We start from the raw sequence: 22,403 nt of genomic DNA, 5'->3' as shown, positions 1-22,403 counted from the left end.
ACTTCTTTGGATGAGGGTGAGGGATATAAATTAACAACAGCAGCAGCAGCAGCAGCAGCAGCTATATTATTAGAAATAAAGAGGAGAATAACACAATCATGAACAGCCTTGGGGAAACTCAAGCTTTATAATGATTTCCTTAGACTTGATAGCTAAGGTGTCCAATATGTGCATATTACCTGTGGTATGTTACAAAGTAGATATGTAGTTACAGATGTAGTAGAAAAAGCTGCAAAGCTAAAATAGACATATGCAGGGCATGTGGCAAAAGATAATCTGCACCAATGGAATAAATCATTGTTAGTATGGAGACTCTACAATTTCAAAAGACCAAGGGGATGACCACCTATACAATGGGCGTAGGATTAAGAGCTGTAAGGAAGATCAGAAGATTTAGAGTGGAGCATATGATCCTACTAAATTTCTGCCCTTCCCATTTGTATAGCATATGCATTTTGTATAAGACCCCCCCCCAACTGATTTCACATTAGTACAGGCCAGCTCCCAATACTGGAGCAAGGGCCCTGCTTACAAATGAAATTGGAATGATCTTCAGAGGGGTAGCCAACTTAGTCTGTTGCAACAAAACCAAGAGAGCCTTTTATGAAACAAAGACTAACTGAAACTCCCCCCCCCCAAGCTCTGTTCTATATATTTTAAATGTGCCCACCTAAATCATGCGCTTCCAAAAGTAGAAAGACAAATATAAAAACTCTGCCATTTATATATGTGAATACATTCTTAACCTCTCCTATAAACATTCACTGATTTTTCTGAAATATTCTATCTATCTTCAGTTTTTCTACCAAAGGGGCCACATGGTTTGGGGTGCAGAATAGACAGGCAAATATAAAAATCCTGAAATTTAGATTTGGTATTGTATATGTGGAGCCCATCCCATGCTTTATTGGAAGTCTTACTTTTGCTTTTAGGGGAACTATTGAAGAATTCTTGGTCGAAATGCCATAATTGCCGCTGTGCTTTCCTTTGTATCTTTGCTGTGCATTTATGATAATCCCCTCATTCCATCTGCAGCCCACGCATTAATGCAGCAGCCCCCTTTTCTAGTTCCAAGAAATTATGCATTCATTATGGTGGAAAATTAACACTGCAAAGCAAACTATAATTAGGAATTCTTCAATTCAGTTTATGCTTTTTCAATTAGGCCCTCTATAATTTTAATCATGGGAACATTAACATGTTTCCGTAATTTATATACCTGTGGTATAATTAAGTCCTGAAATGCCTCAGTCTACAGCAGCAGAAGTGGAGCTGAGTCATCCCCCCTTTCTTTGTATTGAGGTGCAAATGTATCTAGGTACACTGTGAACCAGGTGGCCTGGATATAAGCATCAAAAAGATGTGCAGAGTTAACTCTCTGTCTAATCAGAGACTTGGCTCTCAACCTGATCTAAAGAACCTGCTGTGGGATCCCACAGCAATTTTTTCATAAATGATCAGGAGTCAGGGGTGAGCAGCGCAGAAGACAAATTTATGGGACCACACTTTTCAGGATGGTGAAAATCCAAGCAGATAGTGAAAACCTCGAAAGCAATTTCTTCAGATTTAGTAAACAGGCTACAAAATAGCCAATGGCCCAGTTGCACATAACATAAAATCATAGCTCATAAGCAAACTATAGTTTAATTCCCACAAGCATATTGCTTCTCTCGTGCTGCTGACTGTGCTGCATGGGAGATGAAACAAGTCAGAGTCATAGCTGCGTTCCTGGTTTGTTTCTCTCCAAACCATGAGTAGAATCCAAGGCTTAGAGGAAACACACCACATGCCTACATGACACAATTAGGGGTGGGGGAGAATCAAAGTGCTTGCACACAGCAAATCACTGCTGCATGGCCCAATGATGTGGCAGCTCTGGATCATGGGATCCACCCCCTCCCCCTGGATCAACCCCATCCCCAAACTTGACCCTCCAGATGTTTTGGGACTACAACTCCCATCATCGCTAGCTAACAGGACCAGTGGTCAGGGATGGTGGGAATTGTAGTCCCAAAACATCTGGAGGGCCGAGGTTGGGGATGCCTGCTGTAGACAAACTCTTATAAGATACTGTGGAAAGATGTGGGATCTGACAAGAACTCCAGGCCAGGTGTGGCAGAGCGCACATAAAGGCTGCAGCTATCCTGCAGTGGTGGCAGCTGGCAATGGGGCTGCCAGAACTGCTGCCCCCCACAAAACCCAAAGGCCCTTCAGATATGTGAAATTATTTGGGCACCCAGTTAAAATCTTAGAGGCAGCCCTTCTTATCTTTCCTCAAAATAAGCTATGATGAGCAGAGTGTAATTTTCAAGAGTTGCAGGTCATCCTAGGTAAAGGTAAAGGGACCCCGGATCATTAGGTCCAGTCGTGACCGACTCTGGGGTTGCAGTGCTCATCTCGCTTTATTGGCTGAGGGAGCCGGCGTACAGCTTCCGGGTCATGTGGCCAGCATGACTAAGCCGCTTCTGGCAAACCAGAGCAGCACACAGAAACACTGTTTACCTTCCCACCGGAGTGGTACCTATTTATTTACTTGCACTTTGACGTGCTTTCGAACTGCTAGGTTGGCAGGAGCAGGGACCGAGCAATGGGAGCTCACCCTGTCATGGGGATTCAAACCGCTGACCTTCTGATCGGCAAGTCCTAGGCTCTGTGATTTAACCCACAGCGCCACCCACGTCCTGCAGGTCATCCTAGGGCACCTTAATTTTGCCCGGAGGGTCATCTGGTCAGGCCAGGCCTTCAGTGTCCAGCTGCCCCTTGCCACTATGGGAGTTCAATCTCAGTATAACCACATAGCTGTGCTCTGGATTCTACTTTTGAGTGATATCAGTATGCGACAGAACGACGGCAACAGATGTATGCAGAACAAGAGAAAATTCACGTTGTCCTTTTCCACCTGCACCTTTACGTTGCCTATTCTCTACCTGTTCTCTGTAAACATATTTCCCCTGTATTTGTTTAATGGTTGTATAGAGCAAATGTACATCCCCCCCCCCGAGAATACAAACAGAGAATGAAGAAGTCATTCAAAATTAATGGAGAGCTCTATGATGAACCTGCTCCGGCACTAAGCTCTTCCTTGCATGCCTCATCAGTGGTGAATATCAATTTCATTTTGCATAGAAATCTCAACAATGCAATGATTCTTAGCTTACTTCTTGAGCTGATCTACAGCAGCAGCTAGAAGATCAACATCTGACACTAACATTACCTTGGAGATAATGAACTTGCCTCCAAAATATTACTTAACAGGAGTTTCACACTCCTTGGATTGTTCATTATGCATTCAGAACATTTAGGCACAAGATACTTGATGCTACTACCATATATAATAGATAGTGGCACGGTGGAATGGGAGTTTGTGAGCTGGGTTTATATGGCAATTATAAGCTAGAGTTTTCTGCCAGTGAAATTCTTGTTAAAGTGCATTTGTGTCCAAACCAGGGAAGGCATCAAACACCACCAAGTCAGTTTTCAAAAATGTACTTGGTGTTCTGAAGCAAATGGATATGTTTTTCATTGGAAGTCAGGGTGTTGAAAGTCTAGGTCTGATACAAAAATGACTTCTTATTGTGCTATTAGCCCCTGTCATAGACTTTCAAGTAGGGACTCTCTGTAAGTCTGCCTGACACTTACCTACTAGACAAAGCAGACAAGCAGGCACAGACAAACTCTGGCCCTCCAGATGTTTGGGACTACAGTTCCCATCATCCCTGACCACTGGCCCTGTTAGCTAGAGATGATGGGATTCTGCTGGTTCATACTGTTTTTTCACCTCTATGTCAAATTATCTTGAAGACACACCTGTTTAAATAAGCATCTCCCTGATTCCCTGTCTCGAATTTCCTGTTTTAATTTTTCTAACTAATATTGTAACTGGTTTTTATTGTTGTGCTGTTTTGACAGCATGTTTTATTGTACATTTTAATTGTGGTAGTTTGTTTCAATGTTTTGAAAATTTGCTTTATTGTGTATTTAATTGTGTGTGTTTGTAATTGTTTTTACATTTGTTTACTACTTTGAAGCCACCTTGGAAATTACCAAATGAATATACATACCGTGTTTGGATAATTTTAGGTTATTTTATAATTGCTAAATTATAGATTACACCACCATCACCACAGAACAAAAACTATTTACTGCATTCCCTTCCTTAGAGGTGTATTTCAGGTCTATGCAAACTTTTGTAGCTGAGGAAAGAAAAGTCTCCCATGACCCTTGTTAACTTTTCAAAAGAACCTGTGTCCTATATGTGAGGAAAATATTATTAATGTAATAGAAATATCAGACTCTGAAAATAATGTATATAATATTTGTGACATTTCAATTACCTCTGTATATGTAGAATAATAAGTCAAATAATAATTTGTGTGTGTGTGTCCCTGTGTGTGTGTGTGTATTCTCAGAAAGGTTTTCATAATGGCCTCATTTTTCCACAGAGACATTTATTGAATATAGGAAAAGTGTGGTAAATTAGACTTTTTAAAAAAGTGAAGAGTGTAAAGATTGTTCAGTAAAAAAGAAAGAAAATAGCAACGCTTATGACAGCAGGTGGTAAAATGAAATATGAAAAAAATTGTTGTTGTTTTTATTTTGGAATTTTCTCTTTTTCAATATCTTTCTAAAATCACTCAAAGTCAGCTAAAGTTACATTTGCTATACAGTACTGTATCTAGAATACCAGAGAATATTACCGTACTTTTAATAAAGCTACAAGTTTCCCCTTCTATATACCTAAACAACAAAAAAGGAGTATATTTTTATATTCCAGCATTCTCCAACTTGGTGCCCTGCAGACATTTTTATGTATTTCTCCCTCCACCCCTAACTATTGGCCATGATGGCTGTAACTGACAGAAACTGGAATTCGACAACATATGTTGGAAACAACATATACAAATATTGGCTATGGTATGGGGATCTACTGTTCACAGAAAGTTCAAAATATCCACTGGAAATACTGAAGTCCTTAGGCATACATGTCTAAGTAACTATCCATAATTACAAACTGTGGTTTGGTGCTAAGTATGGTTAGCAAAAGCACCAGTGCAGATTAGTGTCCTCTCTGAACCTTCTTGATGATTATGTGGTTCAGAATGAAGATTTGCCTAGCTCAGAACATTTTAGACAGGACACATTCTTTAAACTCTCAGTTTGTAAAATAGGGTTCCACATATATTTATAGTAAGTGGTTCCTCCCACATACACTTTTGGTGGTGGTGGGGAGTCAATTTTTTGTCCACAAACTGGGCACAAATTTTTACTAAACAAATGCCTCCAAAACAGAATTTTCCATCTTCTGAAGCACAATATCCAGGAAGTCCAGAAGAAACAGAACTGCCCTTAGCTTGCCTAACCTCTCCTGAAGAACATTTCCTACATTATTCTTCCAAGCTTTTCATGGACTATTCATTGTGCTTCTACCTTTGCTTTCTTTTGCCACTGCTTTATTCTGCTTCTTTGCTTTTTTATTAGTGGTTTTTTGTTGTTGTTTCTATTTTTTTAAAATATATATATATATATTGTTGCAATTCTTGTTAGCCACACTGAAAACTAAAATGTGGAACTAAAATAAGCCATGTTTTAATATAAAAAAGCATGTATTGTTGTATGTTTGTAAAAGAAGGGAGAAGAGAAGAGAAGAGAAGAGAAGAGAAGAGAAGAGAAGAGAAGAGAAGAGAAGAGCATGTTACCTGACAGGTGCCCCACGAGATTGTGCAGGTTTCAGCAAGACTGTGATGGTTGTCTCTGTTTCATTCAGAGGAGAGTCTGCATCATATTCAGGCATTGATGGTGCTGTGGAGTAGAGGGGAGATCCATGGGTTAAATACGATCTCTGTCATGTCATGAGATTTGAAGCTAGTCACGGTACATTGACATTTGAGAATCAACACTGCAATTTTAATTCTTGGTTGGCAATGACCTGGGCACTTGATTGCTATTTTAAAGCAATTAGGAAGAGCTGGACATTCTTAGCCACTCTTGATTTCAACCTTAGCACTGTAGGACACCTTAGTATAGCTTTGGATATATTTAAAGTTCCAAGGGAAAATGACTGGGATCCCAAGTTTGCCCCTACCAGGGGTGAAGGAAGGAGGATGCGGCAGGGGCGGTTCGCCCTGGGAGTCACCACTAAGGGAGGTGACAAAATGCCAGGCGGCACTCACCACAGGGCCTGCAGCACGTCCAAGCCATGTGCCTCTCCTGGGTGCCCGCAGACTCCGTGCTGTGTCAAATGGTCTGTCTGCCGCCTCCCCCTCAGCTGTAGGGCGGCTGAGTGGGAGGAGGCAGGCAGACTCCTCGGAGGCCCCACAGAGCATCCTGCCCTGGCTTGCCCCCCCCCCACGGGCAGCTGGCATACATGCCACCCCAGGCGCCCAATTGGCTCGCTCTGCCGCTGACTCCCACTGTGAGAAGTCTCCCCCAAACAGACTGCTACTCACAGAACAATCATATCTACATCTGCCAAGTCTCCCTTCCCACTAAGTCCCTAGAACAAATCTGTTCTAGATGGCTGAGGGACTCTCTAAAGCGGCATTGAGTTCTGCAGGGTTAGACAGAAATTGCCTTCTCCCCCTTCCCCAGCGGGATCCTCTTTTGGATGTTGGTCCCATCTGTGAATGAAAGGGGTTCGGAACCAAGCGATTCTTTGCTTGAATTCTGCTCAGCTTCCTATATAATGCTTTTAAGGGATGCAGAAGAAAATTATTTATTATTCTGCTCTCCCTGCAGTTTCAGATCTTGACTTGCAGCTGATCTCTTGCCAGAGCCTTTTATCCAACAAATGGCTCCAGTATGATGCCATTATGTAAATTCCTGTACAGTGGTACCTTGGGTTAAGTACTTAATTCATTCCGGAGGTCCGTACTTAACCTGAAACTGTTCTTAACCTGAAGCACCACTTTAGCTAATGGGGCCTCCTGCTGCTGCTGCGCTGCCAGAGAATGATTTCTGTTCTCATCCTGAAGCAAAGTTCTTAACCTGAAGCACTATTTCTGGGTTAGCGGAGTCTGTAACCTGAAGCGTATGTAACCCGAGGTACCACTGTACTACATTCCCAAACAGCTTGATGAACTGGGGAGAATCAAAACACCATGTTGGGGTTCTTTGGAGGGAAATTCTGAGAGATGCCAATGAGTGGTCTGCCCACCGACAGATTATGGCTGCCAATCTGTGGAGAACTTTGGGGCTGATCTACTCACCCATCTCTTAAACCCATCTCTCCCCCTCTATCCACATATATATTTGTACAATAAATGTAAAACTGTAGTAGTAGAGTGATACAATTAAGGGAATTTGTAGTTCTACAATTAAAACTTGCTGGACTTTTAAACACACCTCAGAGTTGCATCCCTTACTGTATGGGGTCCATGGGATGGGAACCCACAAGGCTCCATTCCCCATATTTTTAGCAAACCACCTATGATATTAAACACAGCTTGAAGTGATATTAACAGACCTTTACACAGACCATAACCAGGATTAAGCCTTCTTAGTAGCCAGGAAGAAATATTCATGCTCTTATTTATACCCCAAAAGAAAAGCACCCATGAGCCCCAATCACAAAATGTATTAAGCAGAAAGTGGCTGGGGATGGGCAAAAGGTTTGCACAATGAGTTCTATATGGCAATCACTTATAATTCATAATATCCAATGTTTAGGGAGGTAGTATTACTATGCCACCTCGCTGGGTGAAAATGCAAACATTTTTCATCTACTAGTATAATTTAGTCATAAATCTCAAAGACATTTACCACTAGGAGCTTCCGCAGGTGAAAACTGAGATTGCACAAAGCTCAGTGATAGAGTGTATGCTTTGCATCTTTTCAAGAGCAATCCCTGGCTTATGGTAAATGGATCCAGGAAGCAGTGCTTGACTGGGGGGAGAAAAAACCACATTTCACAAATGCTGAAGAGCTTCCTTTGAGACTAGTTCTTTGTTAGCCTTGACAGTGCTAGATGGTTTGTTGTACCATTAGTTTCACTGCTAGAGCAGATATGAAGAAACTGAGCGTTGTATCCAACTTGCGCTCAGAGTAGACCCACTGAAATTAATGGACCTAAGTGAGTAATGTCAATTATTTCAGTGGGTCTACTCTGAGAATAACCAACATTGGCTTAAAAGCCAATTTTCCCAATATTATCCCCAGTGGAATACAACACCCAAGCTTTGAGTTTCTAGAGGACTACCCCACTGGCTGTACCCCTGTGAAAACTGAAATCTCTCTTTTTTTCACAGCATAGTACCTGAAATTTTAGTTGCAATCCTTGTGGTGATGGGGGGTCCAAAGCCCTTCACTGTGCTGGCTTTGATGGTGAATGAGTAAGTAGTCCCTGGATACAGCCCTACAAAGAGATGATGAGTTTCATTCCTTAGTTTGAAGACCTTCCCTCTTTGGTTAGACAGGTCAGCGGTGGGATCTAGGGACCCAACAGCCTTGTATGTAATCTGAAATGAAGGAAAGAGAATATCAGAGGCCTTGTGTCATTTTGTAATGTTTTACTAATTCCCTTTCCTATTCCCATAAAGATCTAACTTTCAATTAGAATGCCTGGAAAAATCTATACAGCAGATGTGATACGAATGCAACTGTCTTAAGTTAAATAACTTGGCACCCGGCGGCTCTTCTCATCAGATCATAATTACACCGTTTGTACATGCTATAGTAAATGTCACAGGACATTTTTTATTGTTGTTTTTTGGTAGTGATTTGCAACATATTAGCAGGTTAATGGGAAACATCAGAAAATGATGCTATTTATCAATAAATCTCAAGATTGACCCAAAGCTTTTTGCTAAATTTACTCGTCTCATAGATATCCAAGACCTGTTTGGTCTGGTAACATGCGATCTCACTATCAATCTTAATTAGATTACAAATGTTCCACTTCATAGTGCTTTGATATATGGATTGAAAGTTGTTTATCTAAAAAGCTCACATCTGACTGGGACTGTGTAAAGCAAGATCCTTGCACCTTTGCAATCACCCCTCAAAGCGTCTTATTTGATTCCCCCCCCACCCATTCCAGTAGCAACCACAGCTCATACAACAGCTGGTTTGTACGTATCTGGGGAATTAGGCAGCCTCTGAGCTACTAACACAGGTATGGCATAGGAAAGCTTTTAGGACCAAGGAAGATGAGCAATCCCTAAGCTTCTCTAACCAAGCTTGAGGAAGCTCCCCAACTCAAATGAGCTGGCAACAAAGGGATGAGTATCTTCCTACCTTTGCAGCTACTTTTCATAGCTAATGTTTCACTTAGGACATTGGCCACACAATGCTGGGTCTTGATGACGGTAATGTAACATAAACACAAACAACTGGAAAACACTAGCCTGCGAGCGCTCCAATTAGAGAATAGCCTTTAACAAAGGTGTCATGGGACTCAAAGACGCTCGAACTCGGGACGAAAGGGAGAAACGTGCTAAGAGGAAAACCTTCACCGTGATCAACTCCCATCCGGAAACCTAGGTCTCCACTGTGGAAGGATGTGTGGATCCAGAATTGGCCTCCACAGACACTTACAGACACTGTTAAAACAATGTTTATGGAAGACAATCTTACTCAGCTACGAGTGATTGCCAAAGAAGAAGAAGAAGAAGAAGAAGAAGAAGAAGAAGAAGAAGAAGAAGAAGAAGAAGAAGAAGATATGAAAGAACCCTAACTTCATTACGTTTCATTAGGGCTAAATGGCCTCTGGTTTACAGGTAGTGCTTCTCAAATACAAAACAGTGAAATGTTTAATAAACCTTTGCTATGCATTTCAGTGCTTTTCTATATTTGAGAAAGCATTGGCTGCAAGCTAGAGACCACTTATTCAATTCTCCTTGATTCTTCCTCCTCCTCTTCTGATCACTGTCCTTGGCTTTCAGAGTTGCTATACACCTCAGAAAGCAGGCACTTTAGTACAAACCCAAGCAAATATTCATGAATAAATATGTTGCTGCAGCTACTAACACCCCTTTGGAGAGCTACAAGCTTAAAGCACACCTTTTGAAATTCTGTCCAAGTTCCATTATACTTATCAATGGCCACTGTGCAGATGTACACACATATTCAGAGGTAAACCTCATGACTTATTTACCAGCTAATTTCTTTTCTGTGTTCCAAATTCAATATAAAGGTGGCTCAATTTCGGTGGAACTGTCAATAAAATATACCACGCTCTACTGCTCCCTTAACCTTTCTTGATATTACAGGATCCTCGCTTATATGTAATATAACACTGTGAATAAATCAATGTATGTTAATATACACACATCTTCAAATTTTTATGAAGGGCTTCACAAAAATCAAATTCACAGGTTATAAGAAAGTCTTGGGGCGGGGAGAAACCACTATTTTATAATAGGAGGAACATATTGCATGCCAAACAAACAGCTAAACAAAATCCTTTGAATATGGAAGTATGAAATGTTAAATAATGCACCTGGGTGGCATGAGAATGGGGAAAGGTTGCAAAGTGTGGCTGATTCTATTATCTAAAGCAAATGGATTTAATCAGGAAATGTGCTACTGATTGATCAATGCCAAACCTTTTGTTATGTAGAGATTTCTGCTGGCAACAAATACACCAAGTGGGCCAGGGGAAGCTTAGAGGCAGAGCTCCTGCTTCGCATGCAGAAGGTCCCAGGCTCAGTTACTGGCATTTCTGGGTCTGTTCCCTGCCTGAATCCTGGAGAGAAGCTGCTGTTCAGTTTAGACAATGCTGAGCTAGATGGGCCGATGTTCTGACTCAGTGTAAAGTGGCTTCTTATATTTATTCCAGCTAAAGGTGAGCAGCTTTACATCCTGTTGATATCAGTGAAGGTGTTATGCAAAGGCTTAACCATCTCCCATTGAATTCAATGGCACCTAAAAGTGCTTGGCTTTGCATTCCCTGCTTGGTCAAGGCCTATTGGACATGGCTCGGAAAAAGTGCCGTGGAATTTTACAAACTGAAGTGTAAAATAAACTCTCATTCCTTGTCCTGCAAGCAGCAGTGCTAATAAAAATACATATGGGATTTTACTTCCCATGACAAAATTAATCCCCTGCAACAAGATTTTTGCAAGAGAAATGAAGGTATTAAAAAACAGATGCTTAGGTTCTTGAGTCCTCTCTAACATCCAATTCCAGTGGTTGCCAAATGAGGGGAGGCAGAGAATTTGATCATTGAGGAGTCCAATATGAACTGACTTGATCCTCATCTCCTGAAGTGAAGTATGCTCACCAATTCTGAGTCTGATCTGTGTATACTTGGCAGGGGGTTGGGGGCAGATTGCTTTTTGAGACAGTCCTAAACTGGATCACTTTTTTCCAGCTATTTCTTAAATAGCTGCTTGGGAACTTCTCACTGGTGTCAGTGCATTACCTAGGCAAGAGTGCAACACTCCCTCTATTTCTGTAGTTGCCATGTATCATACATGGTGCACTATACCCTGCCCCATAGTTGGCAAATATTGTGTGATTTGATCCCAGCAAATCATCCTGTGGGCCCCCAATAATTTGAATTTTGATTATTGGTTTTTTCAAACAAGAATTTCTATGAGTTTTTCCCCTCCTCCCAAATGATTGAAGGTGTTTGTTTTTCTAACCGTCAGACTTGCATTTGTAAAGGTCACACTTCCATGATATATGCCCTGCCCTCAGGACACAACATGTTGGGAGACACAATGAATTGCACAGTGCCCATTTTAAAAAGTTTAGGTCAATTTTAGCAATGAATGAACATGCTCCAAACATCCACCAATGCAGTAGCTACCTTGTTGCTTGCAGTGATAGAAAACCTACCCTTTTATCAGCCTGACTGCAAGTATGATGAAAGAGGATAGAACAATACAAAACCCATCCAGGGAGCAGCTGAACGAAGCAGCAAATTCACCGTCATACCTGAAGGCAGGGACTGGCCAGGTCATCTTCAAGCAGGCACAGCTAAGTAGCCTTAGGAGCAAGTTTTCCATGGTTTCCATGGGCTTTTGGATCCTGCAAATCTAAAGCCACTTGCACCCAGTGGCGGAGCTTCATGCTCTGGCACTGGGGGGCGGAGATCAGGTGGGGCTGGGGCTGGCGCACCACCCACAGGGGCAGGGCGTGCATATTGGGGGCGGGGCATGCCGCCTGCAAGGGCAGGGAGCCCAGCACAGGTGGGCTGGCAGCCGCGATGGCACCCTGCTGGGATTGCGCTGCCAGGGGCGGTGCGCTCCCCCCGCACTCCTCTTCCTCCGCCAGTGCTTGCACCCCACCACAAAACATCCCATTTAGAGGGTTTTCCACAGACTACTACCAGCAAGAGAACCACTGTTCAATTTTGAGCAATGGCCTTTGCTCTACAGAAGTCAGGCTGGGCTCCAATGGTACCTTGGACAGCTCCAGGCCTGGCTAAATTAGAGCTCCAGTTTTTGCCAAAGGGGGAGGGGGGAGACAAACAAAGTGGGGAGGAGAGGGGAAAATATAGTGAATAATCTTAGATGCAGAATAATTATGTTTTCCCCAGAGTATGTATGTGAAGATTTGCTTAAACAATATGCTTTGTTCTAAGTGGTTATTTGTTTACATTTGAAATTAGGTATTTCTGGTGCAGGTTACACCTAATCACCACTATAATGCATGCAAATTATTATGGTAACTCCAATATAAGCCTCATCACATTGCCCTCCCCCATATAGGTTGCAATCAATTCTGTGTACTTCCCATCACAGGACACAGCCTGGCTAACCCTTCTGTCCTAATTCCAATGCTATATTGAGTCTAGAAGCTGCAAATGTTTATTCATGCCACAAAATCCAAATGGTCTTGTGACACTGACAAGTGAGGAGCAGGGAAAGGGGAGACTTAAGAAATCACTGCATTTGTGACCTTGCCAGCATCTGAACTCTGGCCCTCTGGGGAATGCATCTCTTCTTGGCTTAAAGAAAACAAAACAAAGAAACCAATTCTTTACTTCTTCTGGGAGCCAAAACCCTGGAAACAGAGCTATTTATATGTTGAGGCTTGTCACAGCCTTGTACACATAGCTGGAGCAGACCAGTTGAGAGAATAAACTAGGGATTATCGGGTGACTGCTACAGAAGTGAGCTCAATTGCTAAAGCATTTAAGGTTAAGAAACAAAAACAAACAAACAAGAAACAACAGCACACTCATTCATTCCATTGGCAGTTTGTACGGTTTACATCTCACCCAGCATTAAGTATTGGGTCCTTCTAGACTGGACGTAGCATTGTTGTTCAGATATCAGAAACAGGTTATTGGCAATTTTCCCCCAACTTATTACATTTTCCACATGAAGGTCGAGTCTGAATTTGTTTTTTTATGATCTGGCAAGTCAACAATGGTGCATGGATGCTGTGATAAACTTGGATGTACAAGGAATGCTGATTCCACAACAAAAGGCCATCTAGGTTGACCACAAACTTGACATGAGCCAACAGTGTGACGCGGCAGCTAAAAAAGCCAATGCAATTCTGGGCTGCATCAATAGGAGTATAGCATCTAGATCAAGGGAAGTAATAGTGCCACTGTATTCTGCTCTGGTCAGACCTCACCTGGAGTACTGTGTCTAGTTCTGGGCACCACAATTCAAGAAGGACACTGACAAACTGGAACGTATCCAGAGGAGGGCAACCAAAATGGTCAAGGGCCTGGAAACGATGCCTTATGAGGAACGGCTAAGGGAGCTGGGCATGTTTAGCCTGGAGAAGAGGAGGTTAAGGGGTGATATGATAGCCATGTTCAAATATATAAAAGGATGTCACATAGAGGAGGGAGAAAGGTTGTTTTCTGCTGCTCCAGAGAAGCGGACACGGAACAATGGATCCAAACTACAAGAAAGAAGATTCCACCTAAACATTAGGAAGAACTTCCTGACAGTAAGAGCTGTTCGACAGTGGAATTTGCTGCCAAGGAGTGTGGTGGAGTCTCCTACTTTGGAGGTCTTTAAGCAGAGGCTTGACAACCATATGTCAGGAGTGCTCTGATGGTGTTTCCTGCTTGGCAGGGGGTTGGACTCGATGGCCCTTGTGGTCTCTTCCAACTCTATGATTCTATGATTCTATTATTCTAGAAACCACCACTGATTCAGTTTCTTGGAGACAAATGTGAATATTGAATGATAAATGCTTTTCAAGCACACCTGTAGATCCATGCATAATCCTTCATTATGTGGATAGCACTGATGAACCCCACAAGATTAAAATAAAGGCAGCGGACTGTTTCCCCCCTTTTGCTAATTAAATGACTGATGGATTTTTATGGCATTTCTCTTTTTGAAGCCTTGATTATTGCTGTTTTTGTGAATAACAATTATTTGCCCATTATAGCTGTGTTAAGTAGTCCAGTGTTGGGGTAATTAGGGTCACTAGATCAAAATTTATAAAATGAAAGATAATGGCTGAGCTACCATCTCTAGTCTGTTGCGTTCCAAGACACTATGAAACATGGGTCATCCATATTGTTCATTGATACTCTGCAATTACTCTACAATAAATTGATACTCTGAAATAAAGGGTTGCTATTTATTTATGTGAATTTTTAAACCCATCAAGGAAATTTAAAACAATAAAATCCATCAATATACATTTCAACATCTAGAGTAGCTTTCAATATAAAATACACATTTCAAAATAGAGGAATCATTTAATACACACTTCACAATTCCTGTTTAATTAACTAGTATTATAAACTTTTTGGCAAACCTGATGGGCAGTGGAGGGAGAGAGGGCTGAGTTCATGGTTGAGGTCCCAGAAGATACCAATGCAAGTCTCCCTCTCAGGGACATACAACCTCCCCTCGTAGGACATTTTCTTCTCCCTGCTCTCAGTCAACATGTGGTGGCAGCAGAACACACTTCTTACAGCTGCCATGCGTTCATCTTAAATGAAAATTAACCCAGTTTAAGGGTATAAGAGGCCTACAGTTCTACTCCAACAGGTTTTTCCAAATGGATAAATGGGGTTTTATGAACCACCAGTGTCTACTTAGTATGGTTTTAAATGTATTTGCTGGTTTTGTGTTTTTATCTGTTTTTTCAAAATTATCTTTAGTGTATATTGCCTTGGCTATTTAGAAGGCAGTAAATAAATAAATTATAACAGTGGTAAACTTAATAACAACAGCCATCAGAATGATCAGAGAGCAGCACATATAGGTTGACTAGTGGTGGACTTACATTCTGGGGGCCCTGAAGCTTGAACTGTTATGGGGGCCCCTTCACAACCAGCAACAAAGTCTGGGTAACCACTGTTATCTTCTTCAATGGGGTTGTTCCACGACAGATCACCGCACGGTTACAATGTCTGTGGCTACTGACTCTCAAACTTTGGGATTGTTGAAATATATATATAAAAAAATCAATCAATTTGACTCAAATCAATGCAACTCGGATTGGGTCTACTAAAGCCAAAATTCTTAAGCATCGTGGACTAAAGTCAAGTCTGGGGCCGCTCTGGGATGAGAGGCCCTGAAGCTGAAGCTTAGAATCATAGAATCATAGAATCATAGAATCATAGAATCATAGAGTTGGAATAGACCACAAGGGCCATCGAGTCCAACCCCCTGCCAAGCAGGAAACACCATCAGAGCACTCCTGACATATGGTTGTCAAGCCTCTGCTTAAAGACCTCCAAAGTAGGAGACTCCACCACACTCCTTGGCAGCAAATTCCACTGTCGAACAGCTCTTACTGTCAGGAAGTTCTTCCTAATGTTTAGGTGGAATCTTCTTTCTTGTAGTTTGGATCCATTGCTCCGTGTCCGCTTCTCTGGAGCAGCAGAAAACAACCTTTCTCCCTCCTCTATGTGACATCCTTTTATATATTTGAACATGGCTATCATGTCACCCCTTAACCTCCTCTTCTCCAGGCTAAACATGCCCAGCTCCCTTAGCCGTTCCTCATAAGGCATCGTTTCCAGGCCTTTGACCATTAGTTTCATAGAAGATCTGCCCCTGAAGTTGACTACTTTTCAAAGTTCTTAATTGGATACAACTCACACTGCCATTTGGGAATTGCAGGGCTTACAGTAAAGAAAGATGGTGAATCCATGCTCTTCATTTTTTTATAAACTGCTGGACTTGTGAATTGCTTTAAACTTCCCATTTACATGCTGCACACCCTTGCGGGGGAGGCATACCTACCTTTTCAAACTTTAGAAATTCTCTGCAAAATTTGATTACTTGGAGCAAAGGTGTAGTATTGCAAATTGCCTTTCCAATTTGGCAAAAAGCTTGAGTAAATCTCAGCAATCAAACACAGTTTAATTGAGTGTAAGGGGTTAAAGCAATCTGAGCATGTGCCAACTGTGGCTGCCAGTGTGCATAGCAGATGAATGCACACTGTATGGGCACAAAATCAGCACACACACTCGAAATAATCTCAAGTTAAATTTTGAGAAAGAGATGGAATGAAAGGGGTCTCCTTTGAATATATATCAGTACTACGAGCTTAGAATTTTTGTTGTTGCAGGCTCATTAATGTCTAATTTGGTGGTATCACTAGTCCCTATTTGAGGCAGGTCAACTAAGTTGTCTCTGCCTGCCGCTCTTCAAAAAGTAGACTGGTGACAGTTCAGCTGGGCTCACCTTAGGCAAAAAGAAGTAAATCTCTCCTGACATTAATGACCTTGATCGAGGCATAAATCCTATGACTGCATTGTACCAAAAGAAGAAGAAGAAAAGCTGCCTGCTTTCCCAAGCATGAGATCGTCTATCACAAATGAAAGCATTCTTCCTATGGGGAAGAATGTCAGAGATAAAAGGTTGCTATGACACACACCTTAGCTACATTCAGGTTGGATTCCTGCAATGTGCTTTACAGGGAACTTCCTTTACAGATTCTTCTGAAGCGTCAAGTTGGCCCAGAATGCAGTTGCAAATATGTTGGTCGGTGCTCACCCATGGAATTACATTCTACTGCTTGTGTGACAGCTGCACCGTGACAGCCCTTCAGATATTGGACGAAGGTTATCATGTCACCTCTAAGTCTTGTCTTCTCCTCTAAGTCTTGTTTACTCAACACTCGTAACTATTCCTCATAAGGCCATTATCATCTTAGCCGCCCTTCTCTTCTTCACACACTCCAGCTTGTCAATATCCTTAGACTGTGGTGCTCACAACTGGACACAGTACTCCATGTGGGATCTGTCCAAGGCAGACTAGAGAAGCACTATTCTCTTACTTCTCTTGACCTGGATACTATACTTCTGTTGATACAGCCTAGAACTGAATTACCCCCCTTTTTTTTCGCTGCTTCTCTATGTCCTGCCCCAGGATTGAAGCATGGTTGCATCACCATCATATTTGTACCCCACTCACGTGACTGGGTTGTCCCAGTCACTCTGGGTGGCTTCCAACATATATAAAAATATAATAAAACACTACACATTAAAAAAAAAGATTCCCTGTATAGAGCTGCCTTCAGGTGTCTTCTAAAGGTTATGTAATTATATAGTTAGTCATCTCCTTGACATCTGGTGGGAGGGTGTTCCACAGGATTAGGGGCACAGGCTCAGTGAGAATGCTGGAAAGTGGGGTTGGCACACCCTTACATTGCTCTGGTGCCCTCATTGGCTCCGTAGCTCAAAATGTGGAATGTGCTTGGCTGAGCTCACTGACACTTGCATCCTGAGGAAATGCGTTGTGCCACAGTCTTAGCTGCCTGTGGAGGGCTTCACTTACTTGCATGGTGCTGCTTCCTGCTGCAACTGCTTCTTCTCTGTCATTCTTTGGGGACCTTCAGAGTTGCAGGGCCTGGACTTTAGTCCTGTGTCCTAGCCTTCACGGCACCACTGGGTATGAACCGAATCAGGGACTTAGTGATGGCAAAACTTTGGCTTTCTGTTCTAAGTACTAAGGCCTTGTAAACCAAAGTCATTATCACGGGGCACAGTACCCGCCTTGAACCCTGATGCATTTGATAAAACCAGCAAGACAATTTTGTAAACAGCTGCCAATGTAAATACATCAGCTGCAATCTTGATTTCCTTGTTCCACGTAGCAAACAAATAAGCCCTCATAATCCTGCTTCTTAACAAAAGCTCCCTGTATCAAGATTACTTTCCATTTTCAAAATATAAAAGAAAAAGAATTAAGGTAGCCTGTTTTGCCCAGAGTCTGTTTTTCCAGGAATTTGACATGTTCCTGCCAAGTTGCTTGCAGAGTGCTGCTAACTCATTTCTATCTCAAAGTGAAACCGTAACTAGATTTAGAGTTCATGGTGCTTTGGGAAGGAAGTGTTTTCTTTGATTTCAGCCTTTGTCTTTGACAAGGGAGTTTGGTCTTAGGAGAATACAACACTTCCCACCCTCCTACTCTTCAGTGCTTCCACATTCCTGTCAGTTTTTGCTACTTCCTCATGTGATGTGACATGAAATGCAATTTGAGCTAACTGGCATATAAAACTTACCCGTGTAGCCATCACACAATACCTTAAGTTGAGCAACATTAGCAGGCAGAGCCGGATCAAACTTAACAGCTAAATCTTGGATTATTTATTTGCTGCTCAGGGATTTCTCTTTCAAGCTCGGTTTTGGGTTTTTCATAAAGCTAAGCATGGAGTTAAAATTCATTAGAAGAAGATAATCTGAAACAGCTGAACATACCAGTGATCTTGCATACAGATCATAGTGCCCACCAGGGAGCACAGCAGAGTTCTACACTGGCTGTCAATTAGTTTCTGGACCCAATTCAAAGTGCTGTTTTTGACATCTAAAGCTGTAAACAGCTCAGGACCGCAAAACCACAAGGACCACCTCTCCCCATATGAAGCTACCTGGACTGTGAGATTATCCTCTGAGGCCCTTCTTTGTGTGCCTCCTCCATGAGAGATCCAGAGGGTGACGACACGAGAACAGGCCTTTTCTGCAGTGGCTGCCCATTTGTGGAATGCTCTCTCCAGGGAGGTTCACCTGGTGTCTTCATTATACACCTTTAGGTGCCAGGCAAAAACTTTCCTCTTCAACCAGGGAGCGATAGATGTGTCTGTTTACAACATGATCATCATTCTGTACCTAGGATTTCATTGAGTTTACTAAATAAAAAAATTCCTTCCTGTAGCACCTTAAAGACCAACTAAGTTAGTTCTTGGTATAAGCTTTCGTGTGCATGCACACTTCTTCAGATACACTGAAACAGAAGTTGCCAGATCCTTCTATATAGTGAGAAGGTGGGGAGGGGTATTACTCAGAAGGGTGGTGGGAATTGGAGATTGGCAGATAGCTCATCTTAGCTATCTGCCAATCTCCAATTCCCACCACCCTTCTGAGTAATACCCCTCCCCACCTTCTCACTATATAGAAGGATCTGGCAACTTCTGTTTCAGTGTATCTGAAGAAGTGTGCATGCACACGAAAGCTTATACCAAGAACTAACTTAGTTGGTCTTTAAGGTGCTACAGGAAGGAATTTTTTTATTTTGACTATGGCAGACCAACACGGCTACCTATCTGTAATTGAGTTTACTGTTCTCCCTGCCCCTCCTCCAATGATTTAGTACACCAGTGGGGAATGTCAGTCTTAAGTGTTGAGCCCTGAACTGTTTTGCCTCTGGGCAAGCCCACTTTTGTCCCTAGCCTCCACCCACCACAGGAATGTATCTAACACTATTTCTTTCAAATGTTGTTGTTAGTATCCATCTATCTCAAGAGACAATGGAAGAGTGTGTCATTGGGGGTAAAGCCAAACCATTGGAGATGCCTGCTGTGGCTGCAAAGACTGATACGGGAGAGACACGTTTTGTTGCAGCTGGGGAAGATGGAGGCATCCGGTTTCACTTTTACAGATGCACCATGGTGTTTCTTCTCCGTGTGCTCCTCCCTCCTCTCCTCTGGTTCCTGCTGTGAATACATGACCTGAATGATAGTTTCCAGACACAGCAGTCACTTGCAAGGGATTCCCATACAGTGGGGTTAATGTTGCCAGTCTTCACATCCCATTTAGGGAGATACGTAGCCGCTCCAGCAACATATCTCTATTTCCTCACATCCAGAAACGCAAGAAGGGCTTTTACTCTTGGCCTTGCCCTCACCAGTTCTGGAAGGCTCCTATAGAAGAGTTCCATACGCACAGAAACTTTGCGCCTGCCCATTAGGGGGAATAGGACGCCCCGAACATATATTTTTTAGATCTCCTTTTTATGTTGAGAGTCGTAGAGACACCATTGATCCTTTGTTAAAGAGGCTTGCCGATCTTTCAGATAAGTCTAAACTTAATTCTCTCCTCTTAGGCAAAGATCACAAGACAACATGGCTGGTAGCCAGATTCTGTGCCCAGGTTTGTAGGCACAGATCATCCTCTAGAATAAAATAACTTACTAGGGAAATGCTGAAGTCGCCCTTTGGAGCACCTCAGGGTCAATTTTTATGGTAGCCCAAATCTCATTTGTACGGGTGTATGTATATATCTCAATTTTAACTCATGAGCTATTGCTGCAGTCTGCTCTGATTGTATATTTTATCTTTGTGAACACTGTTTTTAGTGTGTTATGCGAGCTGGTCTTTGACCGTAATAAATTACCTGTCTATCCACATCCCACCTGCAGACTCTTTGCAACACAGAGTTGTTCTGCCAATGGTCCTGAAGCCAGCTCCCCGTAGAGCACATCCATGGGGATCCTGCTATTTTCCATTCTGTGGATATGACCAAACCCTAGACATCACTGAGACAGGAGGGCAAACATGCTGGAAATGTCAGCTTGGGAAAGGCCATCTTTGTTTGAGACTCTGTCCTGCCACGTGATGCCCAAGTTCTCCCTGGTGCACTTTTGTCTTGGTGTGGAGATGTGCATGATATCCCCCTTCCCATGGGCTCAAGGTTCTCCCCCCTCCTCACTTCATCCCCACAACAATCCTGTATGGTAGATAAGTTTGAGTGGCAGTGACTCGCCCAAGTTCACCCACTGTTCCACTTTCAGAAGCTTCTCACTGCAGCCATGCAACTGGTAAGTTGTGCAACCCTGGCTTTGGTTAGGGGCGGGGGAGGCGGCAGCAGCAGCAGCAGCCATGGGAGGTGGCACTTTCCTGTTTCACTTCAAGCAGCTAAATCGGGTGGGCTGCCCCTATAATCACTGCACCACATTGGCTAGTATCCAGACTGATTTCATTGGGATTCACAAAGCTCTCTTCTTCTAGACGTACAGAGAGAAAATGAAAAATCTGAATCTCCCTTGTAGGGGGCATCCTCAATGGGTATTTGCAAGAAAAAAGACGATTTAGCCAATCAAGGAGCCTTGCTGGCTGAAAAGAATAATTCTATCTGCTCCTATAGTTAACCGCTGAGCTTGCCCCAAGATGGCAGAGTGAGAGAAAAAAAAGCACAAAAGTGGAAGGTGTGATCATTTCCTGTCATTGTCTGTACGAAACAATGACTCTGATTGCTGTTTGTATAAGTGCCTTCACAAGTTACACTGTCAAGCTGTCCTAGATTGAGTTTCTACTCGCCAAGAAAGATTGAAAAGAAGCTGTTTCAATGCAAGAGAAAGCAGGAAATAGCCTGTGCAATTTTGCAGCCCTATTTTTCTATTTTTCAAAATTAATACCTATACACTTCCCACCCAGCAATAATTTCCCAAAAGTATAGCCTGACTAGCCATGTACAGTTTGAGAACCACAGAAATTCAACCTATTCAAAATTAACTAGGAACAGGTAGAGTAGATTTTGTCTGTCAGAATGAAGTTGACAAGAGCTATGTTCCAAAACCAGATTCATTTTACATGCCCCAAACCATCTCAGGCATTTGTGATGTATCTGCAGTATGGTTTTGTACACTTCAGTGAAGGGAAGGCAGGGTAGAAATTATTTACATAAATAGGGACAAAAAGACACAACTTCTAATTTGTGCATCATCCTTTCCTGCACCCATTTCCTTGAACTGAAAATTTAGGCCAGGTAAGAAAGACCTACTGGCCATGCTTAGGAATGCTTAAACTGAGAAAAAAAACCTATCCCCCTCCCATCAAGTGTTCCTATAAAATGCATCCTTGCTTGCTTTTAATGCAATCAAACCAAATCACAATTAGCCAGGCACTAAAATAATGAAAGTGTAGCTGAATATGAATATATGCTTTTTAATCCTTCCCCCTGGGGGGAATTCAGCTTTTTGCCCTTTTACTAATGAGGTGGAAAATCCTCCTCCAGGCTGCCAGATGAGACTGAAGGGCTCCCTTCTCCAGAACTCTTTGATTTAGAGATGGAAAACAAGAAATTGCCCACTAAGAAAAAGAAAACCTGAATGGGGTCTTCGTTTGTTTTCATTTCGGCACTATGAAACCATTGGCCGTCATCTCCCCCAAAAACTTTTCTGGGAGGTTCTCCTAGTTAGCAACTTATTTTGGCCAGTGTACTGAGATCATCAGGGGTGAGGGGAGCCTCATTAGTGGTCCTCCACGGCCCAGAAGCAAGACTCATGCAAATGAGGTGTCGTGTTGGG

The 22,403-nt window shown here is 42.4% G+C and overlaps 1 protein-coding gene across 17 annotated transcripts in view; it reads right to left on the bottom strand.

Annotated features, from left to right (window-relative positions):
* PTPRT (protein tyrosine phosphatase receptor type T) overlaps positions 1–22,403 on the bottom strand; it is a 592,781-nt gene that overhangs the window by 126,892 nt on the left and 443,486 nt on the right. For all 17 annotated transcript variants that reach the window (XM_083507878.1, XM_083507892.1, XM_083507888.1 and 14 more), the window contains exons 10-11: positions 8,252–8,453; positions 5,697–5,799 (exon numbers count right to left, since the gene is read on the bottom strand). In XM_083507878.1, coding sequence (XP_083364004.1) covers positions 5,697–5,799; positions 8,252–8,453 — 305 coding nt within the window. The remainder of the gene's footprint in view (positions 1–5,696; positions 5,800–8,251; positions 8,454–22,403) is intronic.

Source organism: Podarcis liolepis (genome assembly GCF_965112155.1).
Source record: "Podarcis liolepis genome assembly, chromosome: 6".
NCBI lineage: Eukaryota > Metazoa > Chordata > Lepidosauria > Squamata > Lacertidae > Podarcis > Podarcis liolepis.
The sequence above is the reverse complement of the archived record's forward strand: the minus strand, read 5'-3'. Positions and strand labels throughout refer to the sequence as shown.